The sequence below is a fragment of the Malus domestica genome, chromosome 03 (assembly GCF_042453785.1).
Source record: "Malus domestica chromosome 03, GDT2T_hap1".
NCBI classification, from domain to species: Eukaryota; Viridiplantae; Streptophyta; class Magnoliopsida; order Rosales; family Rosaceae; genus Malus; species Malus domestica.
The window spans coordinates 19,606,447-19,616,396 of record NC_091663.1 but is presented as its reverse complement, the minus strand read 5'-3'; the positions used below and the strand labels follow the sequence as shown (position 1 = coordinate 19,616,396).

Below are 9,950 nucleotides of genomic sequence, written 5' to 3'. Positions count from 1 at the left end.
TGTACATGGTTTCGAATCACCCCCCAACTAAGGGGGTTTAGTTCCTCATACTCACAACACAAAGTTTATTGAATTGAAACATTGAAAACATAAGAAAGATTACACCTAAAAGTTCCAGCAATCTGCAATAGACTAGCAAGCACATTCAAGAGCACTCCTTCTTCCTTCTTGCTGCGGCACAAGGTATGGAGATGGTTTGGATGGGTTTTGGATCATGGAGAATGGTGGGAAGGTGTCTAGGATGGGTGTATGGCACGGCTAGGAAGGTTTGGGGTCAGAAAATATGGATTTGGGTGAAGGTTGGGCACGGCAAAGGTGAGGAAAGGATGAGGGAGGTGCGGCTCATGTCTTAAGAAAGGAAACATGTCCTAAAACTAAAGGAAAATAGGTCTACTTGTGCGGCAAGGGTTTGGGAAAGATCTAAGTGACCTAAAACTGATGGGAAAGAGGATCCCTTGCACGGCAAGGAAGGGGGATTAAGGGAAAGGTGCGGCAAAGGTCCTAGAGTGGTTTAGGGCCTTTGTTTGGTGTCCCAAAGTGCTTAAAAGGTATTCAAAGTGGCTGGAAATTAAGGACATTTAGGAATAGGGAAGGTCAACCAAAATAGGAAACCTTGGCTTAACTTTCCTACTTCAAGTAGAAATCCTTGTTGGAGTAGGAATCCTCAAATGAGTAGGAATCCTTCTTCAATTAGGAATCCTTTGTTGATTAGGAATCCTTCTTGGATTAGGAATCCAACTTTCTTCAAGACTTCAATTCATCCATTCCTTTTGCTCCAAAAGGCTCCAATTTGCTTCTTTTTGCACACTTTGACCTTAGAACGTGAAAACACACAAAAGTGACTTTAAACACTAAAATAGCTAAGTAAACACAACCTAAATGCACGAGAACAAGCCAATTAAGTAGCATGAATATGCTCCTATCATTGATAAATCGAAAATAGATCTTGTACGCTACTTACCCTCTCCAACTTCGGTTAGAGAGGTTCGTTCTTTTCTTGGCCACGTAGGATTTTATAGGCGATTCATCAAGGATTTTTCAAAGATTTCCACACCCCTATGCCGACTTCTCCAAAAGGATGTGTCCTTCGAATTCAACGAGGAGTGTGAAAAGGCGTTCAAACACCTCAAGGAGATGCTAACTTCGGCCCCCATCATTCGGTCACCAGATTGGAGCATTCCCTTCGAGCTTATGTGCGATGCGTCCGATTATGCTCTAGGCGCTGTTTTGGGACAAAGGAAGGACAAACAGCCACACGTCATATATTATGCCTCTCGGACCTTGAACGATGCTCAATTGAACTATTCCACAAAGGAAAAAGAACTTCTTGCTGTTGTTTGTGCTTTAGATAAGTTTCGTGCTTATTTACTTGGTACTAAAGTAATAATTTACACTGATCATGCAGCGTTGAAGTACTTGCTCAAGAAGAAGGAGGCTAAACCAAGGCTTATTCGATGGATGCTTCTCCTCCAAGAGTTCGATATCGAAATCCGAGACAAGAAAGGAAGTGAGAACGTTGTGGCTGATCACTTGAGCCGTTTGGTGCATGAAGAAGACGTCGTTCCTATTCCAGAGACAATCCCGGATGAACAATTGATGGCCATTGAGGTTAGTATGCCATGGTATGCGGATTTAGTTAATTATTTAGCATCCAAAGTCATTCCAAGTGAGTTCAATAAAAACCAACGTGATAAACTTAAGTATGATGCACGAAATTATGTGTGGGATGACCCTTATTTATGGAAATATTGCTCTGATCAAATCATTCGTAGGTGTGTGCATGATTCTGAAATTCAGTCTATTTTAAACTTTTGTCACACTTATGCATGTGGAGGTCACTTTGGCACTCAAAGGACTGCACATAAAGTACTTGAATGTGGTTTTTATTGGCCTACTATTTTTAAGGATGCTAGAACTTTTTGCATAGCAAGTGACCGTTGTCAACGAACTGGAAATATAGGACCAAAGGACCAAATGCCGCAAAATCCCATATTTAATGTTGAAATTTTTGATGTTTGGGGCATAGATTTCATGGGTCCTTTTCCTTCATCTCATGGTTTCGTTTATATTCTACTTGCGGTTGATTATGTTTCAAAATGGGTGGAAGCAAGAGCCACCCGTACTAATGATTCTAAAGTGGTTGCAGATTTTGTTAAGACTAACATTTTTGCAAGGTTTGGAATGCCGCGGGTACTTATAAGTGATGGGGGCTCCCATTTCTGCAACCGCACCATTGAAGCGCTACTCAAGAAATATGGTGTCACGCATAAGGTGGCAACACCTTATCATCCTCAAACAAGTGGGTAAGCGGAGGTTTCAAATAGAGAAATCAAGCAGATTTTGGAGAAGACCGTAGGACCAAACCGGAAAGATTGGAGCTTGAGCTTAAATGATGCATTATGGGCATATCGTACGGCCTACAAAACACCAATCGGAATGTCCCCATTTCGGCTCATTTATGGGAAACCATGCCATCTTCCGGTTGAATTAGAGCATAAAGCACATTGGGCCATCAAAACCTTTAATATGGACATTGATGCCGCAGGTCTTCATAGGAAACTTCAATTGAACGAGCTTGAGGAAGTTAGGAATGAAGCGTACGAAGGCATTCCATGACAAGATGATTCGGAGCAAGACGTTCTCTATCGGGCAGAAAGTGTTACTTTTCAATTCTCGCCTTCGGTTGTTTCCAGGTAAGTTGCGTTCTAAGTGGATTGGTCCTTTTATTGTTACTAATGTTTTTCCACATGGTGCAGTTCAAATTCAAAGTTTGAAGACGCAACAAGAATTCAAAGTCAATGGACATCGTTTGAAGCCATATTACACAACTTTTGAGGAGAAGGCCGTGGAGGAAGTCTCCCTCCAAGCCGTGGGCACTATTCAAGCTTGAGTGGAGGCATCGTCCGGCTAGAAGACGTTAAAGCAAGCGCTTCAAGGGAGGCAACCCATTTATTTTGCTTGATTGTTAATATTTTTGCTTGTTTAATTATTTTTGAGGTATGACTTTCTATTTTGAAACATTAACAAATATGCAAAAGATTTTAACATTAAACTTCATGGAAATGAACAGGAAACTAGGAAATAAAGAAACACAGCATAAGACAAGAGAGAGCTTTCACAATGGCTGCTTGGGATAAGTCTCAGTAGTCGGCGGAATCTCAGCAGTCGGTGGAGCCACAAATGGAGGAGGTACCGGAGGTTGATCATTTGCAGCTTCACTACGCGGTACAGCCTCGGAAGACGACGGCAAATGCTGTTGGAACAAACCTACAAACCTCCGATGATCAAGTAAAATCTGACCATCAGATTCATGCAGCTGGTCAATTTTCCTTTTCATGTTTGTGGCATAATTGTGTGCAAGCTTGTGCAATTGTTTATTTTCATGCTTGAGTCCTCTAATCTCCTCTTTGAGACTCAGTATTTCTGCCGCCAACGATTCAACGTGACGGGTTCGAGCAAATAGGCGTTGGGCCATGTTGGACACAGAACCCGCACACTGCACGCTAAGAGCCAGAGACTCCTTAACAGCCAATTCATCAGACCGTCTAGAGAGCAGTCTGTTATCTCTGGGGGTGACAAGGTTCCAGGCCACCACCGCAGCGGTCATGTCATTTTTCATCACCGAATCCCCAACGGTAAGAGGACCAGTAGGGAATATGAAGGACGGACGCCATATGTTGTCTGGAGACGGATGGGCTGCTCCTTCACCAAGGTTCAAGTCAAAACGACGGTCGGAAGGGCCAGACATTTTTCAGAGGTGTTAAAGAAAGAGGAGATCGGACAAGTCAAGATCGCAGAAGTGCAAAACGGGAGTTTTTACAGGCAGAAATTCAAGTGTGCTTTGAACGTCCTGCATACCTCTATAAAAATCAGCACGCGATGGGATTTCAGAAATCGAAGAGGAGAGCTCAGAAATCGAAGAGGCGCCAGCTTTCTCAAAAGTTGGGCTTGCTCACAAACCACCAATTCCAGATATCGAAGAGTGTCAGCTTTCTCAGCCTCGTCAGCACCCATCACACGCAACTCAGCTTTGCGAAAATCACAGGCAGTCTGTCGAAGAGCTGATTCCAACCATCTGTCTTTCTCAGCCTCGTCAGCACTTGTCACATGCAATCTCTACCCTCAACGAAGCTCAGAACTCGAAGCGCAAATCCGGATATTAAAGAGACCTCTGCTTTATCGAGACGTGTCAGCATCTGTCAAATTGCACATCTGCGTTGCGTAAATCACGCACAATCTGTCGAAAATTTCTGGAGAAGCGGAATGTCTTAACCTTCATGAAAGAATTGCAGAATTGAAAAGCACGAAGAAGCTTAGAGGGGAAGAAAGATGTATTTCTGATATCTCAAAAACTGTTATTACAACCAAGCTTATCTAATACAAGGAGCTAATACTCTATATAGGCGGTTCACCAAACAATGGTCTATATCCTAAGCTGTTGCTGATGTGGCAGTCTTTAATGACCTAGCATACAATCAATACACCTATCATAATATCCAATACACTTGGCATATATCCAATACCCCCCCCTCAATCTTAGCTGGGATAGGCAAGCTTAAGATTGAAACAATGGTGAAGGAAATCAGGACCATGAAGACCTTTCGTGAGAACATCAGCAACCTGATCTTGTGTTGAAACATATTGAATCACCAAGTCACCCTTCTGTACCCTCTCTCGAACAAAATGGAAGTCAGTTTCCAAATGTTTGATCCGAGAATGCTGAACTGGATTTAAGCTAAGTGCTATGGCCGACTGATTATCACAATGAATTAAGGGAGGTAAAGACAGGAACTGGTGGACATCGCGAAGAATGAGCCTGATCCATGCTATATCAGCAGTTGTATGTGCAAGAGCCCTATACTCTGCCTCGGTAGAACTCCTTGAAACAGAAGCTTGCTTCTTTGATTGCCAAGATATCGGATTTTCCCCCAAATAAACAACATATCCTGTGATAGACCGTCGAGTGTTCAGATCAGCAGCCCAGTCTGAATCACTGAATGCAGACAATGCCATGGAAGTCCCTGATGTATATTTAAGACCACAACGGAGAGTCCCTTGCAGAAATCGTAAAATACGTTTAACCATACCAAAATGAACATCTGTTGGTGAGTTCATATATTGACAAACAGTGTTAACAGCAAATGCAATATCTGGCCTAGTGAAGGTTAGATATTGCAATGTTCCAACCAAACTTCTATAGTGTGTTGGATCAGAAAGAAGAGTACCCTCAGTAGTAAGAACTTGATTGTGAGGTTTGCAAGGTGTTGCACAAGGCTTGCAATCATCCATCCCAGCCTTATGTAGAAGATCCTTAACATACTTGGCTTGGTTAACAAATATATCACCATTAGTCTTGTATTCCACTTGAAGTCCCAAAAAATAGGCCAATTTGCCCATGTCTTTGAGATCAAAAACTGCACCTAAAGTGTCTATCACAGATTGAACCAGTGTAGAGCTAGATCATGTGATGATTATATCATCAACATACAACAAAAGAATGACCACATCATCACCACTCTTCTGTACAAACAAACTGGAATCTGAAAGTGATGTTTGAAACCCCACGGCTTGCAAGTAACTGGTGAATTTATCATTCCAAGCCCAAGGGGCTTGTTTAAGGCCATATAAAGACTTGACCAACTTACAAACATGTGTAGGGTAATCAGGATGCACAAAACCTCTAGGTTGTTTCATATAAACCTCCTCTTGCAAGTCGCCGTGAAGGAATGCATTTTTTACATCCAGCTGCCTAAGATCCCATTTATGTGTTGCAGCTAAAGCTAAGATCAATCGCACAGTGGTGTGCCTAACCACTGGACTAAAAGTCTCTGTGTAGTCCAAACCTTTCTGTTGACTAAAGCCTTGAGCAACAAGCCTAGCCTTGTATCGAGATATTGTACCATCAGAATTCCTTTTAATTTTATAGACCCACTTACTGCCTATAACATTTTTACCAGAAGAAGAAGGGACAAGAACCCAAGTACCTTGAGTTTGTAGTGCGTCAAATTCTTCTTGCATGGCAACCTGCCATTGAGGAATCTGAGAAGCTTGTTTAAATGTTGTAGGTTTTGAAGCATCAACAATGTCAGCAACAAATGTAAACCCTCCAGAAAAAGGACTATCTTCACTTAAAGTTAAAGACTGCACTTCAGGAAAAATGGCAGTGAGAGCTGAATAATCCTTTCTTGAAATTGTACCAGTTTTCAATCGAGTTTGAATGCCCTGTGGTAGAGAATCAGATTGTGAAGGAATTGCAATTGGAGAACTGGATTGGAGGACAGGCAACATTGGGGTAGAATTGGAAAGAGTAGTATTTGAACTATTTGTAGCATTGGATCCAGAGCCCTGAGATGATGATGATAACCTGTGAGAACTAACAGTAGCTGAGGTTGATGTAGACGAGTGATGCACGCCAGGACTATTGAACCGAGGTGAAGATGCAGTGTGAGGTATAGATGCTAGAGAAGGCAGTGTAACAATTATAGGCCTTGAACTCTGTATATCAGGAGACTGAGACTGAATAGAACTCTTGATAGACTCTAAATCCTTATAAGGAAAACAATTTTCATCATATAATACATGCCTTGAAATAAGCACCTTTCCAGTCACTATATTATAGCAAAGAGCAACCTTATAGCCGGAAGAATAACCTAGAAATACACATTGTGTGGACCTAGGTTGTAACTTATGAATATTATAGGGCCTCAAGTAAGGATAAATGACAGATCCAAATACTCTCAATGATCCCAACTCAGGTTGCTGACCAAACAACTTACTAAACGGAGAGTCCATCTTGAGTATCTTACATGGCATTCGATTGATGAGAAAGACAGCATGTGCAACCGCATAAAACCAAAACTTTTGTGGAAGCTTAGCAACAGATAAAAGAGTAATTGCGGTTTCAATGAGATGCCGATGTTTCCTTTCGGCCAATCCATTCTGCTGAGGTGTATATGGACAAGATATATGATGCAATATTCCATTATTATCCAGATAAGTCTTAAACACATTGCTCATAAACTCACCACCACCATTGATAGGAGCATATTTATGCGACTTAATTGGCTTGTTCTCGTGCATTTATGTTATGTTTCGTTAGCTATTTTAGTGTTTAAAGTTACTTTTGTGTGTTTTCAGATTCCAAAGCCGAAGTGTGCAAAATGATGTAATTTGGAGTGTTTTGGAGCAAAAGGAATGGATGAATTGAAGACTTGAAGAAATTAGGATTCCTAATCAACGAAGGATTCCTAATTGACGAAAGATTCCTAATTGAAGAAGGATTCCTAATTGAAGAAGGATTCCTAATCGACGAAGGATTCCTACTCCAAGAAGGATTCCTAATGGAAGATGGATTCCTAATCACATGAGGATTCCTAGAAGAACAAGGATTCCTACTCCAACAAGGATTCCTACTTGAAATAGGAAAGTTAAGCCAAAGTTTCCTACTTTGGTTTGATTTTTCCTAAATGTCCCTAAAAGTTCCAGCAATTATGAAGACTTCCTAAGCATTCTAGGACATGAAATACACATCTCTTGCACCTTTTAAACCCTAGCCGAATTTCCCTTGCCCTTTCCTTTAATTTTCTGATTTTGTTTCCTATTTCTAGAAGCTTTTGACTTAAATTTCTGTTTACCTAATTAGCCTAGGGTTTTTAATTTCCTAATCCCTTGAAATAAACATGTTTGTGCAGCCACAAACATCCCCATTCATCCAGAAACTCACCATTCACGCCAGAAACTGAACTCCATCTTCAACAGCCCCATTCTACCACCATTCACCCAAATTTCTGCCACAAAACCACCCTAGCCGCACCACCCATCAACCCTAAACACTTCCATACGTCCTCCATCCATTCTACATCATCAAAACAGCCCAGGAACCACCAACATCCAATCTGCCGCAAGCAAGGAAAGGGGACAGATTCACTCAATTGTTTGGCTCTTCATTCTGAGTTGTTGAACAATTTTAGGTGTATTCTATCTTATATTTCAATGTCTAATTCATGTAATCTTTGTTTTGCATTGAGTATGATTGGCTAAATTCGTTTTGGCTAAGGGTGGATTCAAAACCATGATTAGATATGGGAAATAAGTTGATTACTTTCAGTTATCGTTGCATAAGTCGTGAATACAATTTGCTTAACCGTTTGATTTAGAACTTATTCTTGTATGTTGATTGAGAGTGCACGCTTAATTTGCATGCTTGAATTTGATGCTAGGATATAAGTTTGTTTCACCTAATCGTTATGAATTTATATTCGCAAGTAGTGAAGGTCGCTAGTCACGATCGTGTTAAGTAGATTCCTGGCAAGAGTATCATGCTTTTCATAGTTACAAATGCCTTGTCGATGCTTATGATTTCCAAAGAACGTAATGATTCTAACTTGTATCTTTATCATGCTGTTCATATAGAGAACTTGTTAGGAATAATTTGTTTGCGATGCATATTCATCCAATTCAATGATTCTAGGGAAATCTGAAGGTTAATTTAAGCGGACCTAATTAACTTGGAGTGTCGAGGTTCACAACTTATTGAATTGATAACTGGAAATTGATTTACGTTGCATATATTTCATGTGTGGAGAAGAACCCCTTAGCTCTTCCATCATTCATTAATTCATCACAATTTTGTCTACTGTTTTCTTTACAATCGGCCATTTAATTTAAATTCGTCCAAAATCAACCCCACTTTATTTCTTTGAGTTATATTAGTTAGAACTTGTCTTAGATTATGTTTTTAAGTGTTTTAGGTCATTAGAAAACCAAAATTCGTCCAAGTTTGCATTAGAGTCCCAAAACTGCCCAGAAAGTGTTTTAAGGCAGTTTTGAGTCTTTTGATTTGTTTTAGTGTTTTAGAGTTTAGTTTTGCATTCTTTGAGTCTAGTTGAGTGTTTTAAACCTAGTTTTAAAACAGGTCAAGAGTTCAAAGTGAATGGGCATCGATTGAAGCCTTACTACGAGAACTTTGTAGAACATGTTGTGGAAGAAACAACCCACTATGCCGTGGGTTCCCATGAGGGTTGATCAAGTGGAGCATCGTCCGGCTGCAAGACGTAAAAGAAAGCGCTTCGTGGGAGGCAACCCATGCAATTCAACAAAGGAAGCCCAAGGAATCACTCCAATTCCAGATTTGCGTTCCTAAACCCTTCTCTTTGTTGATTCTTTCTAATCTGCCAGTTTTGCTATTTCGTTGCTGTTTTTGTGTTTCTTTTTGTTTGGTGTGATTTTATGCTTGAAACATTGAGGACAATGTTTGATTTAAGTGTGGGGGGGTAACTAAGTGTTTTTGATGCAAATTCGTGGGATTTTATCACCCTTAACTTGGAGACTTGTTCCTTGCTGTTTTTAAGTGTTTTTGAGCAGTTTTGGTGTGTTTTAGTGTGTTTTGAAGTAAAAATCCAAAAATCACATAAAAATTTGAAAAATTTGTTTGAAAAACCCAAAAAGAGTTGTTTTTGTGTGTTTGTTTGTGTCTTAGGGTACCTTCCAACACAATGATGAGGATTCGGTTTGTAATTACATGGCTGTTAAAAAGAGTGATTAACATGAATGAAAGTTTGATTTACTCTTTGTTTATGCTTGGTTGTGGTTATAACTTATGAATTCACATGCAATCATAAAAGAAAAAATTCAGTTTTTTTTTTTTGTAACATGCTTGAAGGAAGGAACTCAAACTAACGCTACAACCTTGTGAGACTTGAACCTAAACGTTTATTTGGAGAGTTAAAATCTGTGCATTCTTTGTTTTCTAAGTCGTTGCATGATCTCATTATTCTTTGCTTGGTTGCTACTTAGAAGGCGTTTCATCATTTAGTTCCAAATGCTAGAACTCATGCCCATTTCATTCAAAGCATGTTATTGATTTGCATAACACATATTCAAGATGAAGTTGTGTAGTGACCACCACCTTAGCCAAATGCCGTGTGCCCTATGTCATTATGTTTTGTAGG

General features: G+C 40.2%; 1 protein-coding gene across 1 annotated transcript; it reads right to left on the bottom strand.

The window, feature by feature from the left end:
• Positions 1 to 3,115: 3,115 nt before the first annotated feature.
• LOC139194707 (uncharacterized mitochondrial protein AtMg00810-like) lies at positions 3,116 to 5,397 on the bottom strand. The gene is made up of 2 exons (XM_070819611.1): positions 4,599 to 5,397; positions 3,116 to 3,267 (listed from the first exon to the last, which is right to left on the bottom strand). Exons 1-2 carry the CDS (start codon positions 5,395 to 5,397, stop codon positions 3,116 to 3,118), a joined length of 951 nt encoding a protein of 316 aa, XP_070675712.1.
• Positions 5,398 to 9,950: the final 4,553 nt, after the last annotated feature.

Excerpts from the sequence above, each read along its gene's own strand:
- LOC139194707 (XM_070819611.1), bottom strand. The coding sequence starts at position 5,397 with ATGGGCAAATTGGCCTATTTTTTGGGACTTCAAGTGGAATACAAGACT. Across the intron at positions 3,268-4,598 it reads TGCTGATGTTCTCACGAAAG|GTTTGTTCCAACAGCATTTG; the intron begins GTCTTCATGGTC and ends GGAGGTTTGTAG.